Below are 27,171 nucleotides of genomic sequence, written 5' to 3'. Positions count from 1 at the left end.
CTCTGTCGATGGTCCTGTTTGGATAAACGGATCCGGAAGGAGTCCCCAACTGGTCACCCTCGACCCTAATCTTTGACTGGTACCGATTATATACGTCGGCCCAAGTTACAGCTGGATATTCGATCAAGTTTTGCTTCTACTGTTGTGAGGATACCGAACTTCGTATGTTTAGGCCTTGAGTGAAAGCCTGAACGGCCCAATAGTCGGCGACTGGGGGAAGATCCATGCGCTCCATTTGGTACCGAGATACGAACTCTCTAAGCATCTCGTTGTCTTTCTGTTTTACTTTGAAGAGGTCTGATTTTCTAGTCTCGACCTTTATCGCTCCGGCGTGTTCTTTGACGAAGGAATCATCGAGCATGGCAAAAGAATCAATGGAGTTAGGTGGAAAATTATGGTACAATATCATCGCCCCCTTTGATAAAGTTTCTCCAAATTTCTTCAGCAGTGCGGACTCAATCTCATCGTCCTCTAGATCGTTCCCCTTTATTGCGCATGTGTAAGAAGTGGCATACTCGTTGGGGTCACTAGTTCTATTATACTTGGGAATTTTTGGCATACGGAACTTCTTTGGAATGGGCTTAGGAGCCACGCTCGGGGGGGAGGGCTTTCGTACGAACTTCTTTGAATCCAAACCCTTCAAAATCGGTGGTGCCCCCAGAATTTGATCAACTCGGGAGTTATATGTTTCCACTTTTTTGTCATTCCCTTCAATCTTCTTCTCCCTCGATTCAATTTGCTTTGTCAGCTCCTCGAGCATTTTCAAGATAGCGGGGTCGGTCCCTAACTTATTCATATTTGACCTCCCCGGGACTGGTTCGGCCTTGTGAACAACTTTCTGTGATGGCTCGGGTTCGACCCTACTTAGTGCGTGGTTCTGATTTTGAAGTTGTGTTATTGCAACTTGTTGAGCCTGCAGCATTTCGAATATTATTCGAAGGTTGATTCCTCCTTCTTCGCCGCTCTGTGCGTTCTGACCGGCTGATCGAACGTCTTTGCGGATGCTATTTTCGGGGTCGACGCCCAGATTTGTATTCAGGGCAACATGGGAACTGACGTTGATGGGGTCTACAACTGGTACTCCCTCGAGATCAACTGGAAGCACTTCGTTTTCTGGGGCGGCTACGTTGTCGTTTTTGCCATGAAAACCAAGACCATTGTCGATGTGTGTGGATACTGCTTGAGAGTTCGACATGCTGATCCTGGAATAAAAAATGCTTATAAGAATAAGTGTAAAGCAGTGTGTGTTATGAAAATTAGCACCAGGCAATCACTATTATCCTTGGCCCCATTGTGGGCGCCAAACTGTTTACCCTTAAAATCGGATAACAATTAAATTTGTAAGTGATTTTAAGGATATTTGATTTTACTTGGCACAAACTGAGAAATATAAGAATTGAAGTTAGAAATTAACTGTAAAATAAAACAAACCAATGTAACGCGCAACTTGGGCCCTCGAGCTAGGTCGCCCTCGAACCAACTGAGTATATTATTGAAAAGTAAGAACTGAACAACTGAATAAAAGAGCTTGAGAGAGAAAACGTAATATATTGCTTTGTTATGAGTGTCCCTTTATAAAATGATTGGAACCCCCTTTATATAGTAGATGAGTTTTTCATATGGTACAATTCTAAATACAGAAGGAAATCTTCTGATGGGCTAATCAACCGGTCTTGACTCGATATATACCGAGATCTCCGCCACAATCCTCGCCCGGTCACGGATTCCTCGGTTTTCTATTATTCGACCTGGTAGGCTTCCCTCGATCTCGCTAGATCCCTATCCTTTTCGGTCTCGACCTTAGCTGGTCTCGATCTCGATCGATCCCTGAATCACGAGCTAGGCAATATTTATTCATGTAACGATCCAATATAACTTGGGACTGAACCTCGGTTTGCCACCCCGGTCTCGATTAACCATACAAAATCGGGCAAGCACGATTTTGACCGTATACAATCATGTAGGGTTACATGTTGATTAGCATCTTTTTAAATGAAAGATCAATTCAAATTTGAGTGGAGATAAAAAAAATACTACTATGTGTGACAGAGTATTAACCCAAATAGTCGCTCTCACCTAATCTCTAAACGAAAATTAGCGGTGAATGTATAATATATGTATAATATGTGTATAACTAATATATAATCTATGTATATCGACTAAAAAAAAGGTAAACATTGAATTGGCTGGCTTTTTTGATTTGTCTAAACATGAGTTAAGTCTTGATAGATAGAGTTATCGATTGCATGATTAGAGGTAATTATTAAATAAAAAATGGCAGCTCGGTGCACTAAGCTCCCGCTATGCGCGGGGTCCGGGATATGGCCGGACCACAAGGGTTTATTGTACACAATCTTACCCTGTATTTCTGCAAGAGGCTAGGTTGTTTTCACGGCTTAAACTCGTAACCTCTTGGTCACCTGACAACAACTTTACCAGTTACGTCAATGCTCCTTTTCATTAGAAGTAATTAATATTCGATAAAATAATTAAGATGTATGCAAATTATCCATGCACAAATGTCATAAAGAAGTATAATCATGTGTGGTTCAAGATTGATTAGGGTCCTTTTTTAATTACTTTAAAAATGGATAAGGTTAATTCAAGGAACAAAGAAGCAAAGGCATGTGAAATTACCTGATTTGTTTGTATTCAAGTCTATCAAAACTCTTGTCGAAAACCAAAAAGGAAAGGGAACTGTGTAACAACTTGTTCAAACTGAGGGCGACCAGTGGTCTCTATAAAACCGCCATTGCCATTAGAGTTCTGTCCACAGAAAAAAGAAGAAAGTTCCAAAAGTTTTGGTGTCCTTCGGATTCCAAAATACTCTCCTTCTTGATTTTAATCTTTTTCTGTTTGTGTTTGAATATGATTTAGGATGAATTAATATTAGAAACAGTCTTTTAGAAAACAATACGGTAATTTTTTATTTTCCAAGAAACAACTAAGTAGTAATTATTTTGGTAATACATATTGTTTAGAAAACAAAGTGCCCATTGTTTTTAGAGGTTAAGTTATGTACACTGTTAATGTATAGTTTATTACGTCATCAGCTTAATTTGACCAATAACATCATGTAATTTTTCGGACCAAATCTTTTATGGTAGCCCAAAAATAAAATATCATTATCAATATTGTCAAAATTTACATTATCAAAATACATATAATGTGAACTCTTGTTCAAATTATTTATTTTATATTCTACAATAAATCAAATTAGTGAATGATCTTCAACCTTGTAATTAATGAAGTCTCGAGATATATTACCTCGTCGAAGTAAGAAAAGAATTGTTACTATTGTAATAGTGGACATGGAGTGGGGACTAGGGATGCTAAAGTACAATATTATTACTTTTTTGCCTTTTCTTCCTTTTTGTTGAAAGACAAAAGTAACACTAGAAAGTTTTGTTTTGAGGATGAGATGGGTAACATGTTCTTTGTACATTAATTTTGCGTGACAAAAGAAAAGGTTTACTCTATTTATCCAAGAACAAGTGGCATGTCCGTACTTTGTAGCTGTAATTGACAATCTATTTTTGTTTCGTCTCCAATAATTAAAGGTTGGATTCGAATGTTACATATGTTTGTGTTAGCGATAATTTTTCTAATCTAAATTGGAGTGAGAACAGCCGTTTAAGAAAAAGAAATGATTCTTCTCTTTTATTTAACTTTAGAAGGATTCCTGATATGACTTCTTGCCTCCCTCCTTTTTCATGACATGAAAATACAAACAAATAGTTACTTCAATCTGATATTTGTTCAAGTGGATAAAATTGTGGAGGCCCCCATTGGTGAATTGAATGGATGTGAAATTTGTTGTTACAATCGAACGGCTTAATTTTAAAATGTTACGTGTTATAATAATAATAATAATAATAAAATTAGGATCGGCTACTTTCTCCATTTAAAACATAATATATTTTAAGAAATACTTATGGCATGGTTATACAAAGATACTCTTAATATGGTATTTTATTATCCGTTATAAGTTAAGCCCGCACGGTATTCTTTAAAATGTCTTACATCATTAAAAGATCATTACACCTTATAAGCAAGCTCCTAATCATTTCAGCTATCAATGTGAGATTTTGTTTGCATAACCAACGATCTCTCCCTTGAACTAAGTTTCATGCTGTCCATTACCATGAGTCAATTGCACGGTGTGCCACCCATGTGGTACGAGTATAGCGATGACCGAATGATGGTGCGAGACTCGGTTTGCTTACCTTTACAAGCTTAAAGACGCACACACAAATTGGCTATATAAATTCTTACATCTCCATGTAAAACATAAATTATATTTTAAGAAATAATTAGTTTTTTTAACCAAAAAGCTACTTAAAAGATTATTTATTTGCGAAAGATTTAAATTCTGGTTCAATATTTTTGTTAATAGATTGAGAAATGACAACCTGGAGAAACAATGGGTGCATCTTCATTGTTTGTAAAAGGCAGGCCATGCCTAATGCATGTGAACTGTTTCTTCGTGCACACCCATGACCCATCATCGCCCTCTGTCCCACTTGTTTTCTTTCTTGTTTTGCTTTTCCTTTTTTTTTTTTTTTTTTAAAAAAAAGTTACAAACGAATGTGGGACATCTATGAGTTCAAAACTCTAATATCATATTAAAAAAATATTAATTTACTATTTAATATTAACTTAATCTGAAAGGTTAGCTTACCAAATACTCATTCCGTTTCAGTTTATGTGAATTTATTTCTTTTTTAGTCTGAGTAAAAAAGAATAACTATTTCTTATTTGAAAATAATTTACTTTTATGCAATGATTTATAGCCACACAAAATATATGTGTTTCATTTTATACCATAAGTTTAAAAGTCTTCTCTCTTTTTTTAAATTTCGTGCCGAGTCAAATGAGTTCGAATAAATTAAAACGGAGTAGTATTGTTTATCCAAAGACCATATCCGAAACATATATGTGGGACTGTATAAGATAGACATGACCATCAATAAATTAATGATATCTTATTCTGTACACATTAACAACGAAAAGCTCAAATTAGAAAACTTCTATTCCAAGGACACTGCACCTCTCCACACCAACGTGGATTAGTGGTTCAACTTCTGTTTGTTAAAATACAAATACATATAATCAATGCAAGTACTCCCTAGTTCGCTTTTAATTGTCAAGTATTTAAAAATAAATTTTTATTTTTACTTGTTATTTTTTACATATCAAGATAAAAATAATTTATTTTTTCTGTTTTGCCCTTAGCATTAATTATTCATTCCATCCAAATCCATTAAGACTATACACCAATTAATATGAGTATCATAGTAAATTATGCGCTTTATTTATTATTTTTTAAGGAGTGTGCAAAGTCAATAATGCACAAGTAAAAGTGAACAGAGGGAGTATAATAATAACAACAATTTCAGTGTAATTTCACAAGTGGACTATAATTTCATATAGTCATTGCAATTGTTTTTATTTAATTTATGAAGATATGTGCATATTTGTTTAAATGATATTGCAACTTTTCACCGCAGATATAGATTTTAATAGAATATCTTAAAGATATTTGAGGGAAAACAGAAGAGATGCTGAGCAGAAAAGAGCAGTATAGTGTAAACTTAATTCTTTTGCTTTGTAACAGAAGTCCATTACCTTAGGTAAGGAATCAGAGTCATACAAGATAAAAGAAGAAAAAAAGGGTTTCAATCCTTTTGCTTTTATAGGAGATTTCACACCTAAATTCAGACGGCTTCTTTTTTGTAGATCATAATTTTATAGTGGTCCAAAGAGTCCAGGGGCGGATGTACGTGCTAGTTTTAGGTAGGGTGGGCATAATACAGACCGAACCGAAAATTTCTGTTTATTCGGTTTCTGTTTTTCGGTTTATTCGGCCGGTTTGCGGTTTATTATTTTAAAAAATTCTGTGTTCGGTTCGGTGGTCGGTTTTAATTGAAGAACCGAATTCTGATACTACAATTCTGATACTACAATTTCAAGTTCACACTCTTGACTCTTCAATTGACCACGAAAATTTCAAATGATTCACGAGAATTGAGCGAGAAATTGATGAACTGCGAGAACTAATGCAAAAGAGGTTTAAGCTAAAACTGGTACCTTTTTATCTAGTGAAAAATTAATATTTGGAGTGGAAAATAGTCTTCTAGCGGTTTAGTCGACAAAGCATGGAATAACTTGGAAACTCTCCTAAGCTAAAAAGTTTGTAGCTTTTGCTTAAGGTTCAACAATCACGAGACGATTTTCGTTGAAGAAAGTTGTTTCATGGGTTAGTTGCTTAAGGTTCAACATGTGTTAGTTGAAGACAGTAGAAACACTTGTATCGGCTGCAAAAAGTAATCTATTTTCGTTATTTCGTACTATTTTTATCATAGCTTGAAACCGAAAATCAAACCGATTAAACCGAACCGAAGTTATTATGATTCGATTTTGGTTATTAAAATCACAAACCGAAAACTGAACCGAAATTCTATAAAATCGAACCGACCGATGCTCACCCCTAGTTTTAGGTGCTCAAGCACCATTGACCTTGACGTAAACTATGTATAGCTATAATAAAAATACAAAAAAGTGGATATAATGTTGTAGCGAGCACCCAAGAAACAAAATGATTCTGACGTGGAAGTTAAAGCAAAATTAAAGGCAAAGACCAAGGTTCAATTCCCTGATTCCACACTGAAACGGCCTCTATATTTTTAATGGTCAGTTTTTTGTTTTTTGTGGAAAAGTTTTACTTTTCTATTCCCTTTAGGTTTTAGTGTCAGGCCGCAGCCAACTTTTTTATCTTTCTCCGTTTTTCAACTAAATTTTCCTTTTCTGATTTTTGTTTTCTCCTTTTCCTACTTCCTTTCACCTTTAGGTATATTAATTAGATTTAGGAATAAAAAATGACATCTTCCAGAAAATTTTAAATACTAAACCCTTCTTGTAATGATAATACTATTAGTAGTTCATTATGACTTGTGACAAAGTATTTTTTGATAATGATATTAGTAGTTTTCATATTAACTCTTTTTCTCTTGCATTCGAATAGTTATGCACTTGTACTATGCGATTAATAACAACTTTATATTAAAGGAAGTGAACACCCACGACCTTCAAATCCTGGATCCATCACTGCGGCAAAGACAATGACATTTTGTAGATCATAATTAACTTAGCAGCAATAATAACAAGTCAACAACAATTACCCAGTAAAATCTCACAAGTGGGGTCTAGAGAGGGTAGAGTGTACGCAGACCTTACCCCTACCCGAGGGAGTAGAAATGCCGTTTTCGATAGACCCTCGGCTCAAGAACACGATGGTCCAAAACCTAGCGAACTGTATTTTTCCAAGGAAGAGAAAGATAAGTCTGGCTCGATCTGAAATGCAGGTAACCGAAAATTCGTTCATTTTGGAGGAATTCAATTCCCATTTCCAACTTAAACAAACTCAAAGATCATCTGAAAAATGACTTTCCATAAATAGAAGAAACCCCTTAAAGATAATACCAACCGTAAAATTGCTTAGTGCACCATGTGATTTGCTTCTTTATTGCTACAAAGATCATATGCTTGTCATTCTTTTTGCAAGGCATGTTAGCAACACTATTAAGAGAGAAAAACAAAACTAAAGGTGGAGAGTACTGAAAATGATTGATTGAACTCATTTCCTTGCTTTTTCTCTTTGTTTGAAAGTCGAAAGACCGTTTGCATGTGACATAGGATATCTTTCTTTTCCTTTTTTTTTAATAACAGTGGTACCCGTGCCAATTCATACATACCTTGACTATTCAGACGGGTATTTGCTACCTCCCAACACTTCCCACGAGTAACTCTACTTACCGATGCTTTAGACAAAGGGAAAGAAATTACCTCATGCTTTTGACCTAGGGCGTTCTTTTTTAAGTTTCAACTTTTTAAAACTTGGTAATCATCAAGAAAAAGGCAAACCATTACATAGTGCATTGGAGATCATCGCTTGGCAATTTCATGAGAAAATATACAAGGAATTCACCTATATGTGCCGAGGAACTGCCAAATTGCTTATATGATAGTCCTAAAAGGATAAGCACATTGATATGACTAGGAAAAAGGGGGAAGAGGAAAAGGAGAAAAAAGGGCACAAGCTAATTGGTTACCTACTTCTTTTTCACCTTTGGGGAGCAGGCTTTACAAATGAGAAGTCATCTTCATTCCTAGTAGATTCTCCATTTGGAGGAACATGCACATGAATTTCTGTGTCATCATGATAAATCTGCGTAGTTGCAATCTCTGCACGATTCATCGGTGTTGTTGGATCATTTTCAAGGTCGGATGCTTCTTGATCGCTGTTGTAGCCCTGGAAACGTGAGGAGTGACCGGTAGTTTTGAACCGATGAAGAGCAGGGCCTGCTGGGTGTACAGGTGAGCTCATTGTGGACCTTGGACTTGCACTACCCAGCGTTCGCGTAGGAGACCTGCTTCCCCTTGCTCCCTTCCTCTTCTTCACAGCCATATGCCACTTCTTCAGAGCCTTGGATGTTTGCTCATCAAATATTGATTTTTTCATATTGGATCCCATCTGCAAACATTAAAGTTAAAAGGCCAATGCTTTATCCAAGTTAACAGCAGATCATGCTAAAAGACTAGAGATTTTAGTAGTATCATGTGGTGAACTTCCATTGTTTGACGAAGCAATGGCAAATGCCAAAAGGTAGTATGGCACGAAATAAAACGTGGAAACAATTATGCTATCGGTTCGAGAGATAAGATCCTCTGATAGTACCTGAGTTATGAGGGCATAAAGCGGAAGAGTGATATAACTGCATAAGAATAAGACTCCCACCCTGTAATAGCAATGGCAAATTAGACTCTTGAAGCTTAGAAACTAAAATAATGAATATACCGAAGTAGCTTTCTGTAGCAAGAAACATACCCTACAACAATTTTTGCAATGACCAGCTCAAACGCGTCGTGGAAGCAAGACTTTAGCCCGTACTCATACTACAGATAAAGTAGAATCCTCATCTCTACCGATAGTTTTATAGCATAAACAAAAAGAAAAAGAAAAAGAATATCTCGCAATATCAGAATATCATCTTTGATACAGGGAGAAGAATTATTACCCATATCCACAGAAAATATGTTAGCTGGAATGCATTCTGCCAAGTTTAAAAGATATATTAGCAATAGAAAAACTTAAAAAAGGAAAGTTTAGCCAAGGTAATTCCAAGAAATACATAGAGATTACGATATGAAAAAGTAAACTATTCCACGCTCCAGCACCATCTTTTCCATTTTATTTATTTTCTTAGCACAATTCCTCAAACAAAACACAACATTTTCAGTACTGCACATGCACTAGTTTCTATGTTTACTTTCAATATTCAACAGCATGCTTGACAGACACTGGATAGAGAAGTTTATTGACTGACCCATAGATAGAAGGAAATATTTTTACTTCTTATCCTCAATAGAAGTAGATGACGTCTTAGCTGATTGTATGAACTTATAATGTCCTGGCTTTCAATTATCAAATGCCCCTCTAAGCCCGAGTTACTTATAGCAACATTATGTATTAAGGCAACTCTGTACTTGCAAAGTTGAAACCAAATGATATGCGCATCCTCTGGTTTACCAACATTACTTTTTAAAAATTGTATTGAAATGCAAACCTGAAATAAGGCAAAATGGATGAGGTGAAGAACCAGTTGTGGTCGACCAAACCAAAAGTATTTGTCTGAGCCTTGTACAAGAGGGATTCCTTGAACTACTGCATGTCTCTCTGTGATGTCAATGGCCATCCTAGTCACAACAGCCTGAAGCTTTGTTCCAACAGCTAAAATGATCTGAGAAGATTTCACGATAAGAATTTCCCCTAGAATAACTCAAGCATATGAACAATGGACAGGAATCTTACAATCAGAGGAATTAAGGATGCCCAAAACAATGCTTGCCACCCTGAAACGGGCCAAATGATTCAGATTATAAGAAAACGATACTCGGGCTGAATTGGATAGCGACTAAAACTGAAGTTCATAAATGGATTCCACCACAGAACATCACTTACCGCTAACATTTAGAAGCAAGAAAAGCACAAATGATGCCCATAAAACTGGACTGCCGGAAAAGAACAAGTAAGCCAATCAGAGAAGCAAGGATATTTATGCTGATTACGCACAAGTAAGAATACATAAATATGCTAAAAAGATTGAGAGAGAAAATAACACATCTAGCTACCTGACGCCGACAACTACCTTGAAGTCATCCTCTAATGACCTCTTGATATACTTTTGGAAGTCAAATTTACTTCCAGGAGCTAGATGAACCTGCACGCGGAAGATTTTTAGTTTCACGGGGAAACAGAGAATATTCAAAAGGAACAAGGCGAATTGCAGAACAAAGCACAAAGAGAACTCACACTGATAAAACCATTGCGCAGGGTCAAGTAGTCAGACTTACTGACAGACCTGAAAAATTGTCTTAAGAAGCATCCCTGCATGAATTAAGTTGCAACAATGAACCATCTTAACACTAGTTTGGCCTTGTGCTACAAAACTATGCAATTCACATCTTATTAATTTCTCACAATGTAAAAGAAGATCGGGAGCCTTGTCCAGAAACTAGTATGTGCTCTGACAAAAGATGTCTCATGAGTAAGTCTGAATCTTGAAGGATCTGCAAGTCCCATTACAAACATAATGATACAGTCAAAACCAAAATGGACTGAGCAAATAAACATAGATAGCAAGCAACAGCACAAAGTTTTAGCTTCACAGCAAGCAAAAGCATACCATTTGAAAACTCGTAATTATGGGTTGAAGTCTCTTGCTCCCATTGTTTCCAGCCACGAATCTGAAGAACAAAGTTTGGCATTAAGCAAATGGATTATTACCAAGGATAACAGCATCCTAAAATCTAAAAGGAGAGGACATTTACTAAATAAGCAACCAAGCACGGGACCATGATCAGTTTATCACCCTACACAAGTGTTGAGTCTCGATAACAAATATGAGTCTTGGTATATGGTCAATTATAGCTAGGAAGTATAGCTGCAGCAGTTTTAGGAAAAACAATTTTAGTGATCCAAATGATTAACTGCAGTTCGGCTTGCAATTTAGTTTGAATATTCCTGTCATACCAAGACCAGTTCGTCTTGCAAATCAGTTTCCTAAAATGTTTGACTATGTCAACCAAGTAAGATTAGAGAAACGATCGTCCTTCCACTAATAACACCAGGGTATTGAATCACCATGAAAATTTGATCGATCTTCTGAATACATTGAAGGACTGAAGGTCTCGACAAGAAAAACTACTAAAACGCATAGTCAATAATTGGGCTCTACAATATTTCCAGATTACCTAAAAAGCAGTATAAATGGCAGCTAAAGCATAGGAATAACTACATAAAGTATATTTTGATTTACCTTAAGTCTTCCCAACCACATGGTAATAGCACTGTATAACACATGAAGGACTGCCAAAAAGAAAATAAGGATGTGTATTTGATGCAGTGCATCAACAGAAATGAGAGCAACACGTCCCTGTCAGGAATACTTTAGATTAGTTAACTTAAGAAAGAAAATCATGTTGTTAATCCTAATATAAACTAAAACATAAAGGTCTAAAACATAGCTGCGAAGGAAGAAATAGATGGCTAGAACATAGTGCTAACGGAACGCAAGGATGCAGCATCTGGTAGAACAAAAACTTTACATTCAAATATTATTAATTTATTTTTATATGAAAAATTTACCCTAAACCTAAGCTGACCTAACAACTTTTAGAAGCTCATAGTCCAAGAAATCTGAAGCACATACATGGTGATTTTTGTGGTGCAAGTTGTAACTGAGATATAAAGTCACGATTTAGTCATCTGCTCCAATTGTATGCAGTCACACATGTTCAATGTGCTGGGACAAACAGAACTTTCACAGAACAAACTCTCCTTTTCTTATCAATAAAACTACTGTTGCGCAAACAATGGGTACTCATACGAATAGCCCAAGCGTTTCATCATTAAAGCGATGGAGATTCAATAACTGAATAAACCACTTTAGGTTATTTCAAGAACGCATCACATTCTAAAACTCCATTTTGATTGATGGTCTCACAATATTTCTGCCCACGTAATGCACATCCAATTCCGACATACCAAACCCCTCTCCCAACCACCTAGGGGGCTGTGGAACAATCATTTTGGATGGATCTTACATATCTCAGCTAGTTATCTCAAGTCTTTTCTTCCTACATCAGACAGGACAACCTAAAAATAAATCAGTGATGGTAAAAAGCTAAGTGTTTCCTAATTTTGATTGGGCTACATGAATATAATGCAGACAACTTGTCAAATACCTAATGGAATGAAGCAGCTATGTGTAAAATTTCTTTCGCAACTCTATTAATGATGACTTCACGATATTTGAAACGTCCATTTATTTGAATTGAAGTGACAAACATTCTAAGGAAGTTCGCGAGAACTTTTAGTAGGTTGCGCAGAATATCTCATTGTCTAGGTCAACTGACAGAAATGAAAAACATTTTGTCTGTCGCCATATCTAATTCAATAAAGTATTAGTTAATTACTATAAGCACAGTTCTGCTAGAGCCATTTTTGCCATCAGCGCTCCTTAATACGACTAAATTCAAGGGTCATGTACACATTTACCTCTTTGCATGTAGGCTCCGCACCAGCCAAAATTCTACGCTCATACCATAAAAGCCTCCGGCGGTGTTCCTCCTCCTTTTCAACATCTTTGTGCACCGCAGGGCACGGCAGCATTGTGTTAGCAACATTTGGAGGGATACAAATGCCAGCAATGTAATATTGACTAAATACAAGGGTTAATGAGATAAAACCGAGAATCATCAACTCTGCAATAATTAGAAGACTAAATCAGAAAATGAAAACAAGTAACAATAAGAGGAGGAGAGCACAAAATCTTACCGGCCTTAACCTTCTCCAAAGCCTCATATAGAGCTTTTTTATGCCTGTCAGTCAACCACTGAGCAAAGATTTCACTGTGTCAATTATTAATATTTTCTAGAGTAGCAGGCATTCAAGGAAGCAACAAATGAGCTGAGATACTACAACAACTCAGGATTACTAATATTTTTTAAGGTAGCAGGATGGGCTGAGATTATTAATATTTTCAAGAATAGAAGCCATTAAAGGAAGCAACAAAAGAGCTGAGATACTACATCAACTCAGGATTAGTAATATTTTCTAGAGTAGCAGCCATTACAGGAAGCAACAAATGAGCTGAAATCAACTCAGAATTATTAATATTTTCTAGAGTAGCAGGCATTCAAGAAAACAACAAGGCAGCTGAGATAAGACATAAACTCAGGATTATTAAATTTTTTAGAGTAGCAGGCATTCAAGGAAGCAACAAATGAGCTGAGATACTACATCTACTCAGGATTATTAATATTTTCTAGAGTAGCAATCATTAAAGGACGCAACAAATGAGCTGAGATCAACTCAGGATTATTAATATTTTCTAGAGTAGCAGGCATTCAAGAAAGCAACAAATGAGCTGAGATACTACATCAACTCAGGTTTACTAATATTTTCTAGAGTAGCAGGCGTTCAAGGAAGCAACAAATGAGCTGCGATACTACATTTGCTCAGGCAATCACAATAAGTTGTGAAAACTATAAGACAACAAACTTCAATATCAGTATATTATCAGAGCGAACCTGTTTAGTTTAAAATGCTATCAAAAGCCAAAAAAAAAAAAAAGGGGGGGGGGGGGGGAGGATAGCAAGTTATTACAATTAAATGAAAGGACGAAAAGTCTAAAAATGAATAGGAAATCGATGTAATATTTTCTGAAGCACAAAGGAATCAGTTCACAAGGCATAACACAGACATTGAATTATATTTCACTCTTTTCCCTGGTTTAATTGGTGAAGTTAAAATAAGATGGAGAAAAGACATTTAACACTTTTCACTTTAAGATAAATGCAAGAAAAAGAACATCCAATTACAGCAATAAAAGCTATAATGTCCAAGTAACCAATATGCATAAAACAACTTGAAGGTGAGCAAACATTTCCAACCAAGTGGGAAAAAATTTCTTACCTTTTTTTGGGGGTATGCAACAGCGAAAGCAATAGAAGTAAAACAAATTATCTTGGAAAAACACATATAAAGCCTAAAGCTTTCTCAAAAGCAATTAAATTGAGAGTCTAATGTAACATCAGCAGATAAAGCCACAGAAATACAACAACTACTGCCCCTCAAAACTAGTCCGGCTATATGAATCCTCAATATCAGTGCCACTCCATTTGGATCCATCTTTACTCTATTGCTCAATAATTTGTCCTTAAATTAGGGATTCACTAATGGTTAACTCATCTATACCAGGTAAATAGGTACGAGCTCAATGCAAATATCCATTGTAAAACCCACGATTACTAGGAACTCCTCTGTATCTACTCCCACAATTCTCACGCTTGTGATGATTCCTTTCTACATATCTTGTATAGCCGGTACCCGATAGAATAGTCAAGGTGAACAAAAACAGGCTCTGACACTATCATCATAAAAAAAGTAGTAAAAGAAAAACGGAAGAAAAAGCAAAACCCGCGTATGATACACTATCATCTAAGCAATCCAGATCAGTTGTAGGTTCTAGAGTCTATAGTTAGAGAAAGAACATGAATTCACTTCCAATTTGGTAAGGCAAGACATCCGCAGACATTAAGAAGTCAATTATCTATATAGCTGCAAATTAAAATTCCTTGACACCAAAACAAGGAAACAAGAAAGAGAACTGCTACAGGTCACACTTCAATAAAAACTCCGGTCTGGTTAAGACCTCTATAAAGAAGAAAAATTAAGGGTCAAAAAGTAACTAAATAAAGGTAACATCTTTGCATTAAAAACCAGGAATAAATAGCAGAAATAGAAACACAAAAACCAGAATTATTGTTCCTAAAAAGCAAAACAAAAGGGAAAGAAGAAGGTCAACAAGCAGGAGGCGAGGGAAACAAAGAAAGAATACTATGCTTTTAGTTATCATCATTTCATACCGTTCCAAGTTTGTGGATAATCTTCTCCAAAGCAATAGAAATTAGGATAATAACTGCACAAACACCAGCCACAGCCCAAGTTGGTGTCTGATCAAGTTGCCTTGATGTTTCTCCACCCCCACCTGCCATTAATTTCACTTTCTGAAACACAGAATTTCAGCTTCAGATGTTGTCAAAAATCTCAAGAAAATAAATGGTTTTCTGTACAAGTACAACCCAAAAAAAGAAACTGGATATATAGACAGTGTTTTAAAGAAAACTGAGTTTTATTAATTCTGTAGGTATGCAAATGGTCATTTTTAATAACATACACAATTTGGTAGGTACTATCTGACAAACACAGTTTAAAGAAACACGGATAGCCGGATTGAAGATAATATATTGTTATATTGTAGTAGATTATGAGTTCAACAATTTCTTTAAAACAAGTTGGTAGCATTTCTCACGTCTTGGGATAGGGGTTAGAGGGGGCAAGAAAGAAAGTCCACGGTTTTATTATATTTAAGAAGGTTGTTGTTTGTAACGGTAAAAATTAAGAGGGACATAAGATTTTAATTTTAAGGTGCATTCTTAGGGGCTTTAAACATATTTGACCCGTAAAAAATAATTATAATTGCTAGCCAAATACACATTATTTATACATAAAAAAATATGTAAACTATAAGTATATTACACATTAATATACCAAAAATAACCCCAGAGCAAAAAACGAGAACATATATAATAAATACATTCGATGTAAGAAGTACATTTGACGTAATGCTTTGTGACTTTGTGTTAATGAAGAATGAATCTGTTTAAGAGGTTAATTAGTCATAAAGTGACATGATAAAACATAGTTTACGTAGAATGACAAGAATGTGAAAGCATTTACTATTTCGTCGCTGACTTAGATTTTATTATTAGGAAGAGAAGATCAAGTCAATTTGTCTGGTCAATGTTTAAGTGGGGGAAGCTTTAATTATTTTTTTTTAAATATACATTTTCAGCATTTATTCATCTCCAAAGAGGTTATACTTGGTTTGAGGTGGGTAAGCTTTAATTATTTTCAAGAATAATGGTCCACTTGGCAAAGGTAATTACTGCCCTAGATACCATTTCCCAAGAAGACTTAAGGGAGAAATAATTAAAACTTAGTACATATTTAAAACATTCTACCAATACTAATTTTCCAATGGTAATTCAATTAAAGTTTGACTAGTAGCAATTTTACTTTGGAGCTTCCTACGAGTGAGTGGAAAAGGGATGAGGAAAGAGGCCCGTCAGTATTCTAAAGGTGCTATAAAATCAAATATGAAAGAATATCCAAGAAATTATCCCTAAAATTTATGCAAATAACGTGTATACATACTAGCACCGCGGTAGCACATGTTGGGATAGTATTATAACTACCTACTTCTCAAATTATTTATCGTGTTTGTTACACGACCCTTAAAAGAGTTAATTAAGAGAGTTTTTTTACTATTTTATCTTTATTTATGTCTTAAAATTTAATCTCTTTTTATTGAATATTTACTTCATAATTGAGGAGTAGTTTTCAAGAATAATTACTATTATTAAAGATAAAATGATAGAAAAAATAATTTATTTTATTTTAAAATTCTAAAACGATAAATAATTTGAGATAATTATTTTTAAAAATTTGAGAAAAGAGGGAGTTAGTGTATTACTTGTGAGATAATGCTCCACGGCTATTTTTAGAAGGCGAATTTTTGTTGGGTTGAAAACTTGCGAGAATTAAATTAAATGGATATAATTGTACATGGGATTTGCTTAAGTTTGATTTTTTGAGATTTGAAGTTTGATTTTCTTTGTCCGCTTAACCTTTCGCTTTTTCTGACAGGAAAACATTTTTTTAGTGGAATTTCGCTTTGCTTTTCCGACAAATGGCTGAACTCAACTTTCGCAGAAGAAATTCTCTTTTCCTCCTTTTGTCTTAAAATAAAAAGTTATAAGATTAAGAAATAGTAGTAAGCAATTAACGATTTGGAATCATCTGTAAGGCATTCTCATTTGAGAAGTTAATAAGGGTAATTGCAAAGTTCAAGTGGGTGCTTTAGGCTATTCTGCTTTGGGCCAATAAGATTGATTACACTTTTGCACTAAAAATATATTGACAATGTTGCCTTTTTTAATCTAAAAGCTGGAAATTTGAATAAGTAAAGAAATCACAATGATTTGCCTTTATATTTAGGTATGGAGGATTGTATTAAGAGCTTCTAAAACAGTAAAATCTCAATGAATAATACCATTTCTTAATCGTTTTATATACATTATTAGTGGCCGTCCAATAATTATTTTGGAATCTAATTATTTGCTGACTTTGACTCGGTATCATACAAGCTTGAGAATCTAGTGCCCTATTAATTATAAAGAAGAAAGACAAATTAATTTTATATGTTCATCTTCTAGAGTAGAGACCAGTTACTCATCTCAAACACTCTATGTTATTTTTAATCGTTCATCAAATCTTTTTTTTGGAACTTTCTCTTATACTAACAACTTAATTAATGTTAGAACAAACAAAATAAAATAAATCAATTTTAAAGAATGGCACGAACGATGCAAAAGGGGAAAACGAGTAAAACTGCATTCCTTGTATTAGGGGTGTACATGTACCAGGTTGGTTCGGTTTTTATCAAAATCAAATCAAACCAACTATATCGGTTTGGATTGGTTCGATTTTGTCGGGGTTTTCGGGTTTTCGGATTTTTTGTTACTTAAATATTATTTCAATTTTACTTTGTTAAATATTTGATAAGTAAATATATATTTAGTAAAAATATAAAAAATTGACAAACATACTATCGATTAAAAATATTCTTATGGGAGAATTCTATTAGTAACACATAATAGTTATTTTTTTAGTCGTTTGATAATAATTTTTCGTTGATGTACACTTTCAGGTTAACAATTTTTTCGTTGATGTATACTTTCAGTTTAACCGAATCTAGTAATTAAACATAAAAATCAATATGATACATAAATATTAATAATCACTTCACATTCGAAAAATATATAAAATTTTAATAGATCTTAACATATGTTATGAATATGGAAGAACAAAGAGATAAACGCATTTTCTGTAACACTTGATAAGAAAGTGATCATACAACCCATTATTTAAGGTCAATAAATATGGAGCACTTCATATTCTATTAAAAAATTTATCTCGTAAGAGAATCCCAAATATTTCTAGATATTTTTTAAAGAAAATTCTATATAAAATCTTAAAGTATATATAAAAATTATATATTTATATGTCGGGTTGGTTCGAGTTTTTTTACTCAATACCAAACCAAATCAAACCAAACAAAATCGGACTTTTTAATCGATTTGATTTGACTTTTCGATTTGATAAGGTTTTTCGATTCGGTTAATACACCCTACCTGGTATAGAATGCATGGATAAGATCAACAACCTATTGAGTAAACTATATATTGCTGTATCGAAAAAGGAAAATGATTAAATAATTCAAGAGAGACAGAGAGGAATTCATCATAGTAACACGTTTTTGCAACTTGCAGTGCCCATAATAATATAATAATAATACTACTAATAAGGCTGAAAGGAACAGGTCGGGTCAAAACTAATATTCGTCCTGTTTTTCATTTTATTGTTTTCTATTTGATATAATTTGAGAGAAAGGGTCAAAACTAATATAATTGAATCTCTTGCGAAATCTGAAGACAAGAAATATGAGATTATTTGCAATTAAAGTATTAAGATAGTAAGTACTACTACTTCTTAACTAGACTATCTAGACTTTCCTTTGAAAATTTTATCGTAAGGAAAAATAAAATTACCTATATTTATTGTTCTTTTATTTTCAGAAAGTGCCTTTAACAAGAAATTGCTTAATATCTATTTATTCTGCGGTCTTAATTCTCAAACCAATATTACACTGTGTATATTGTTACAATTCTCAAACTAATACCACAAAGGCATTTATAATATTTTAATTTCCAGACGCCTTTTCTCTTGTTTTCCAAAGTTAGATGGGCAGTATGTTAAAATGCAAATCTAGATCTCCTAGAAAAGGAGAAAGCTCTAGTAGATCACCAATACAAAAAATATGTAATTGTTTTACATGGGTGTGAGAGCCCTTTTTATAGGCCTAAAACCTCTTGTTTGATGACTACGATGGAGAAAATGAAAATTTAAACTAATATTTGGATTTTATTATAAATTTTTCAATCAATCATATATAATCAGAAAGAATTTACAGAATTGGTTCATATTTTTATTTTTTTTCCTGGATTATACATGTTTGGAGTGGTTGTCACCTTCAGCTTAAAACGGAGTGTGTGTACGATAGAGGTTAAGCCCAGCGGATATGGGCCTTTATTTGTACATGTCTGCTAAGCTTCACTTAGCCCAACCGAATGTATTTTATTTTCATTTTCCGCAAAGGAACTTTTCGTATATATATAAGATTTTAAACTTATTTACCCAGTTTTATATAGGTTTTTATATTTACAGGAAGTAATAAATTTTTTTACAAACTATATACAAATCCGGTCAAAATCTACAATTTATCTACAACTTAAATACACATTTTTTGTACATAATCCGGTCAAAAACTATAATTTACATATAATTTATAAACAACTCATATACAATTATATAAGTTGTAGATATTTTGTATACCATTCCTACATTCGACATACAAAATATATATATTTTTTTATATTTTTTTTTTCGAGTTTCAATCTGAAATTTCAACCAAAACCACCTCGAATCTTCACCAAATTGTCTCAAAATTGAGATATAAACTCCAATGGATATTCCCAATCATTTGCAACAACACCAAATCCAAACAAAAAATAATTTTGTAAAATTTGATTTTCGAATTCAAAGCTTCGAAGCTTTTTAATGGTTGTCAATAGGGGTTTTAATGGATTAATATAGTTTCCAATTCAATCTACTCGCTTCTAATTAATACTATTTTGTTTATTGATTCCAAAAGTCTAAAAGAACAATAAGTAAAATGATTTTCTTCATCAGAGCTAATTTCTTTCTTATTTACTTTCTCGTTTTCATAGGATCTAAAGCAAGAACTTTGCTAGGTACTAATCCTCTCTCTTTTTTTCACTTAACATTAGTATCATTTCTTCAGTTTAACCACATGAAGATATTAATATAAGAAGACTAATAGAGAATGAGAGAGAAAGAGACGGAGAGAGATCGAAGAGAGATAGTTAAGAGGGAATTTCCTATTTAATTATTAATATAAAGGGATACTCATTAATACTAATTTGTATATAATTAATAAATTATATAAAATTTTGTAATTAAGTTAAAACATATACAGTGAGGGTAAATGCATTTTGATGTAGTACATATAGGTAAAAATCCCTTTTTTGAAAACATGTTTGGGTTGTAAATATAAATATCGGGATAATGAAATTCTCCAGAACCATACACGTCATTCCAAAAATTTGAAAAAGATTTTTGTAAATGCCTAATTTTTATTTTTCCTTTTATATTATATTTTATATAATTATTTTGTGTGTGTTTGTAGATTTTTAGAATTGGATTTTAGTTTAATTAGTTTGTTAAGGGGTTAAGGAATTGGGCTTTCCATTTTAAAGAAGAAACTGGCCCAAATTGGACAAAATTGGCGGCCCAGACCCGGCCCAGACCATTGGTCTGAGAGATGCCTCAAAACGACGTCGTTTTGATAAGTGAGGTGAGATAAAATCTCATCCATCAATCTCATTTGATCCAACGACTCTCCTTCCTCATTATCTCGGGTATTTAAGGCCCTCATTGCCCAAAATTTCGCCCCATATCCCCTTTATTTCCCCTCTTCTTCCTCTCTCTTCTCACTCTCTCCTCTCTTCTTCAAGACCAGTCATCTGTTGCTCCTCTCCGCCGTCCGGAAATCGCCACCACCAGCCGGCCTCCGTCCAAATACCACAAAATTTACACCATTCTTCTCCCCTCACTCTCCACTTATTGATTCCAAACCTCAAAACTTTCAAAACCCTCCCCAAATCCGTAGATCTAACCTTGGCCGAAACCCTAGCCGCCGTCTACCACCTCCAAACCCCATAAAAATCACACCACCGGCCTCCTCCCACTCTCCTCTTCTTTATTCCACGCCCCAAACCTTCAAACCCTTCCAAAATCTGGCCGAACTCTGGCCGACCACCCTACTGCCGTGATCACCCCCGCTGTCGCGACCACGCCACTGCTCCACCACCCAAACAACCCCTGTCACTCTTCTTCTAGCATAAACATGACCCCACAACACCATTTTCTCTTTGTTATGATTTGGAATTAACCCCGATAATGCCGGAATTTATTTTTTCCAGCACATGCCATTGAGAAAATAGTGATCGGGCAGTCGATTTGTTGCGATTTGCATCGCCCTTGAGATTTTAGGACAGTCGACTTGGTTCGTTTGGTACAACCCCGCAACTCTTTTTTTTTTTTTTTAGTTTCTGAATTTTGCGTAGAGCCGTCAAAATGGGCTTGGCCCGTGAGGCCAGCCCAACCCAGCTCGCTACTTGGGTAGGGTTGGGCTAGGATTTTTTGAGCCCATTTAAAATTGAGGCTTATAAGCCCGGCCCAAGACAACCCGCTGTCCCTTGAGGGTTGATCGAGGCTGGGCCTGGGCCGGCCTGTGGGCCAAAAATTAATTAAATTCAAATTAATTCACTATTAAATATTTAATATTTTAAAAAATTAAAAACTAAAAAAATCATTAACTATAATCCCCATTCCCCAACTCTAGATTGCTCATTTACCCTTCCATATCAATTAGAATTTAGATTTTTGACATGCATGTAATATGAAAAAATTAGTTTTTCTTTTGCTTAACTAATAACAAACTCGAAAAATTTTAGGTGGCAAATAATAATCTTTTTTTAAAAAAAATATTACTTCAAGTGGCCAATGATCAATTTGGATTACTTTAATATATTATTAATATTTAAACTGCTCTTCAGTATAGAAAAGATCAATTTTAAATACAAAAAAAAAATTGACCACTAGCAAATTTCAGGAATTTTAAAAATTTTATGGACTATAATGATGAAATCAGTAAATGATGTTAATCCAAAATTAAAATATTTTAACATATAAATTTATTGAAGCAATCCATGAATCTAAAAAAAATAAAAGAAAAGTATTAAGAAAATATTCATGTAACTTTAAAAAAGAAGTGCTAGAGATATAAAGAATTTGCATTTCAATTACGAGATTCCTCATCAAATATCAAGCTTTTTGTACGCTCTAAGAAAATAAAAGTTGTTTACATGATTTTTTTTTAAATAGACTACTAGGCATCATGCCTAGTAGTTATTATATTAATAATAAAAAGATAAAAAACCACAATGGAAGAGTACAAGTGAGAGGGACAAAAGGTACAGTAGTATTGCTTCTATGCCTTGGCTATATAACCATCCATTTGTGCTTCCATTGCCATATGATGCAGCCTCAGTAGGTTGCTGGCATAGTCTCACGAGAGCGAATGATCTCGTAGCCGTAAGGATATTTTCCAAAGGCGGTGGACAATAATCACATACTGCGCTAGACCTTACCTTACCAATCCTATTGAGGCATAAAACCTCATTTACTAGAAAGCATGAAGAAAATACGAACTCGAAAGTACTAAGTATTCTATGATCATCACAGAGTTTATAACATACTCTGTGATGATATTATAATAGATGATACTTAAAAAGTTATAAAATAAAACAAGGTAAAAAATTGATTGTTGCCCCTCTTTCTTCAAACTTGTCACGACCCAATTCCATTATAGGCCGTGATGGCGCCCAACACCATTGTTAGGCAAGCCAACACTGATCACATAGCGACTTCCCGCTTAGATAAATTTGTAAACGATAGTTTTTTCCTTATTTTTAAAAAAAGGATTTAGGAGTTTTAAATTTTGACATCAATAAATGGAAGCAATTAGTACTAATCGTAATCATATGAACAACCCAAAATCATAAGTCTACTAGTGCGTGTGCCAAGACCTGATGTCACAAGTATGTGGGCAATCTAGTAGAATATACAAAACAATGCTAGCCTACTGTCTGAAAGGAAATAGACAGAAAATAAAAGACATAAGAGAGACTCCAGCTGTTACAGAACGGCTCGAAAGGACAGCTCACCGGGAAGTCTCGAGCTGGGAAATCAGTCTACGCGCCGGACTGGTGGCCATATACACCTGCCTCAAATCCTGTACAATCAAGTACAAAAGTATAGCGTGAGTACATAAAAATATATACCCAGTAAGTATCTAGTCTAACCTCGAAGAAGTAGTGACGATGGGTCAACTTCGATACTCACTAGGGCCAACAATATAATAATATGTGATTCTAAATAAGCATGATACACAGAACTAGCAATAAACTCAGAACAAGAAAATAACTATATAATTCTTCCAACATATCTAAGAAACAAAAATACTTCCTTCATTTTAAACAAATGATCTCTAAAATAGTAAATTTATACCAAATTATAAAAAGGGCTTCCACTTCTATTATCATACACAAATTCTACCGAGGACGTTCGGCCCGATCTAATATAAAAATATAAATTGTGCACTGCCGAGGGTCGAACGGCGTGAACCATAGATGCATCTATTAACCTGCCGAGGCGAACGACCCGCTCCCATGAGAGTATTGGAAATAGCCACCCCGCTCGCGAAATATACTTGCGACGCAGTTAAATATAAATATAACGAAATTTTTCTCAATTCTTTTCAAAATATTAATTTACTTGAAATCTTGAAATCCTCAACTTAGTTCCATTCAATGCAAATAAATAATTATGTTCAGATAACGGTACCCACAAAGCATGGAGTAAGCCTAGAACTACCTGGACTTAACAAGAATAGTAGCTACGTACGGACTCTCGTCACTTCATGCGTACGTAGCCCCCACAAATAATCATATATTAATTACGTTCACCTATGGGGAAATTTCCCTCTTACAAGGTTAGAAAAGAGATTTATCTCGCTTTAAGGTCTACTTTTCGGTCCAAGCTTATGCCCAAACCCTCAATTTGGTAACAATCCAAAACTATCCAAATAGTGTAGAAACTAATCAATATAGGCTTAAAAGTTCATATCCCTGCCATTTAAGAAATTTTCCAACTCTAAATGCAAGATTCCTAAAATTTATCCCCGGGCCCACGTGCCCGGATTCCGAAAATTTTTAAAGAAAGTTGTTACCCATAACCTTGGGAACATAAATACATGACTTTCATTAAGTTCCATAACCATTTTCGTGGTAAAACTCCATTTTTATCAAAAACCTAGGTTTTCCTCTAAACCCATATTTTCACTAATTTACATGTTATAATCTACCCATAAACTATGTATTAAACTCACATTAAGTAGAAATTACTTACCTCACAAAGTTAGGTCGAAATCCCCTCCTTAAGAGCTCCCAAATCGCCCAAGAGTGTAATAAATGACCCCAAAATGCCTAAGTCCCGATTTTAAACTCACTGCCCAACTGCTCCCCTTCTTCGCGATCGCGAAAGAGGCCTCGCGATCGCGAAGGCAAACGGTCCAGGCCCAGGAAAATTTACCCATCGCGAATGCGACAGGAGCAACGTGAATATGGAGGTTCGCTTGGCCTACCCTACGCGAACGCGAGGGCTTCTTCGCGAATGCGAAGAACGAACAACGGCCACCAAGCTCAGCCTCTTCTATGCGAACGCGGGCCAAGTCACGCGAACGCGAAGACCAGAGGGCCCAGACCTCCGCGAACGCGGTCCTGCGCATGCAAACACGAAGGGAAAAATCTCTCCAGCCCACAAACCCCAAACCCTTCATCGTGAACGCGAGGATCTAACCGCGTTCGCGAAGAAGGAAACCAGAAGCAGAAATCTGGTGTGTTTCAACTCAACTTCGGGCGGTCCGAAATGCACCCGAGCCCCTCGGGACCCCGTCCAACTACTCCAACAAGTCTATAAATATAATACGGACTTGATTAAAATCTCAAAATGCGTAAAACAACAACAAAACCAAGAATCACACTCCAAAACCAAATTGAATCAAGCTTTGAACTTCAAGTTTCTAAATCGCTCCGAGCACGTCGAATCATACTTATACTACTCAGAATGACACCAAATTTTGTATGCAAGTCTTAAATGACATTACGAAACTATTCCTGGTCTCGAAATTCCATTTGGACCTCGATATCACCAAAACTCTCTCTAAACCAAATTTAAAGAACTTCAAAGTTCTTCAAGAACCAACTTTCACTATTTGGCGCCAAAATGCTCCCGGGTCATCCAGAACCCAATCCGAACATATGCCCAAGTCCGAAATTATCATACGAACCTATTGGAATCATCAATTCCTGATTCCTAGGTCGTTTACTCAAAATGTTGACTAAAATCAAACTTGACCTTTTAAGCTAACCTTAAGAAACTAAGTGTTCCGATTTTAACCCAAACTCTTCCAAATACAGAACCAACTATCCCCGCAAGTCATAAATCTGTAAAAGCAAGTACGAGAAGCCTTATTTAGGGGAACATGGTTCTAGCAAGTAAAACGACCGGTCGGGTCGTTACATTCTCCACCTCTTAAACAAACGTTCGTCCTCGAACAGGTTTAGATTCAGATTTGAAGTGCTGAATAAGTGTGGATATCTGCTCTGCATGTCCTCCTCGGACTCCCAGGTCGCCTCCTCGGCTGGTTGGCCCCTCCACTAAACCTTTACCGCGAAAGTACTCTTGGACCTCAATTAGCGATCCTGTCTAGCAACAATAGCAACTGGCTCCTCCCCATAACCTAAGCTCTTATCTAGCTGAAGAGTACTGAAGTCTAACATATGAGACAACTCGGCGTGATACCTCCGGAATATAGACACGTGAAAAATTGGATGAAATACTGATAGGCTGGGAGGTAAAGCAAGCTCATAAGCAACATCCCCAACTCGCCTCAACACCTCAAATGGGCCTATAAACCTTGGGCTCAACTTGCCCTACTTTCCGAATCTCATAATACCCTTCATCGGCGAGACTTTCAAGAGAATCTTCTCACCGACCATAAATGATACATCACACTCCTTCTTATCCGCATAGCTCTTCTGTCTGGACTATGCTGTGCGAAGTCGCTCCTGGATCAACTTTACCTTTTCCAAGGCATCCTTTACCAAATCAGTACCATATAGCTTAGCCTCGCCGGGCTCAAACCACCTGATGGGAGAACGACATCGCCGACCATATAAAGCCTCAAATGGAGCCATCTCGATGCTGGACTGATAACTGTTATTGTAAGCAAACTCGGCCAAAGGCAAGAACTGGTCCCACTGTCCTCCAAAGTCAATCACACATGCTCTCAGCATTACCTCTAATATCTGAACTGTCCGCTCTGACTGCCCGCCGGTCTGTGGATAAAACGTTGTGCTGAGCTCTACTCGAGTCCCCAACTCACTCTGTACGGCTCTCCAGAAATGCGAAGTGAACTGAAGGCCTCTATCTGATATGATGGAAACAGGCACACCGTGCAACCGAACAATCTACTGAATATAAATCTGGGCCAACCTATCTGAAGTGTGCCGACTTTTTCAACCTGTCGACAATGACCCAAACTGCATCAAACTTCCGCAAGGTCCGCGACAATCCAACTACAAAGTCCATAGTAATGCGCTCCCATTTCCACTCAAGTATAGTCATCTGCTGAAGTAGGCCACCTGGACTCTGGTGCTCATACTTAACCTGCTGGCAATTCAAGCACCTAGCCACATATTCAACTATGTCTTTCTTCATCCGCCGCCACCAATAATGTTGTCTCAGGTCACGATACATCTTCGTAGCACCTGGATGAATAGAATACTGAGAAATGTGTGTCTCCTATAGAATCCTCTCCCTCAAGCCATCGACATTAGGAACACATAGGCGACCCTGGAGTCGCAGAACACCATCCTCGCCAATAGAAACCTCCTTGGTACCACCCTGTAGTACCGTCTCTCTAAGAACTGCCAAATACGGATCATCGAACTGTCAAGCCTTGATCTGCCCCATTAATGAAGACTAGGTAACAACACATGCAAGAACTCGGCTGGGCTCTAAAATGTCCAACCTCACAAGTTTGTTAGCCAAGGACTGAATGTCCAAAGCTAGTGGCCTCTCCTCTACTGAAATGAATGCCAAGCTACCCATACTCTCTGCCTTCCTGCTTAAGGCATCCGCGACCACATTTGCCT

General features: G+C 35.8%; 2 protein-coding genes across 2 annotated transcripts; both read right to left on the bottom strand.

The window, feature by feature from the left end:
• Nucleotides 1-136: 136 nt before the first annotated feature.
• On the bottom strand, nt 137-1,195 carry LOC138904797 (uncharacterized). The gene has a single exon (XM_070193302.1). The coding sequence runs from the start codon at nt 1,193-1,195 to the stop codon at nt 137-139; it is 1,059 nt and encodes a 352-aa protein (XP_070049403.1).
• A 6,711-nt stretch (nt 1,196-7,906) lies between these two features.
• LOC104096979 (MLO-like protein 8) lies at nt 7,907-15,274 on the bottom strand. The gene is made up of 15 exons (XM_009603457.4): nt 14,992-15,274; nt 12,899-12,956; nt 12,620-12,825; nt 11,379-11,495; nt 10,746-10,806; nt 10,541-10,629; nt 10,373-10,447; nt 10,192-10,280; nt 10,022-10,071; nt 9,872-9,912; nt 9,627-9,800; nt 9,078-9,113; nt 8,888-8,955; nt 8,738-8,798; nt 7,907-8,533 (listed from the first exon to the last, which is right to left on the bottom strand). Exons 1-15 carry the CDS (start codon nt 15,118-15,120, stop codon nt 8,123-8,125), a joined length of 1,665 nt encoding a protein of 554 aa, XP_009601752.1. The 5' UTR covers nt 15,121-15,274; the 3' UTR covers nt 7,907-8,122.
• Between the last annotated feature and the right edge of the window lie 11,897 nt (nt 15,275-27,171).

This window comes from Nicotiana tomentosiformis, chromosome 2, assembly GCF_000390325.3.
Source record: "Nicotiana tomentosiformis chromosome 2, ASM39032v3, whole genome shotgun sequence".
NCBI lineage: Eukaryota > Viridiplantae > Streptophyta > Magnoliopsida > Solanales > Solanaceae > Nicotiana > Nicotiana tomentosiformis.
Note: the sequence above shows the minus strand (reverse complement) of the source record. Positions and strands in the feature narration are given on the sequence as shown.

Bases quoted from the DNA above. Each gene is read 5' to 3' on its own strand.
- LOC138904797 (XM_070193302.1), bottom strand. From the start codon at position 1,195: ATGTCGAACTCTCAAGCAGTATCCACACACATCGACAATGGTCTTGGT.
- LOC104096979 (XM_009603457.4), bottom strand. From the start codon at position 15,120: ATGGCAGGTGGGGGTGGAGAAACATCAAGGCAACTTGATCAGACACCA. The intron at 12,957-14,991 runs GTATGAAATGAT...ATCTTTGCTCAG, and splicing joins TTATCCACAAACTTGGAACG to TGGTTGACTGACAGGCATAA. The intron at 10,448-10,540 runs GTGAGAAATTAA...TAATTCATGCAG, and splicing joins TCCCGATCTTCTTTTACATT to GGATGCTTCTTAAGACAATT.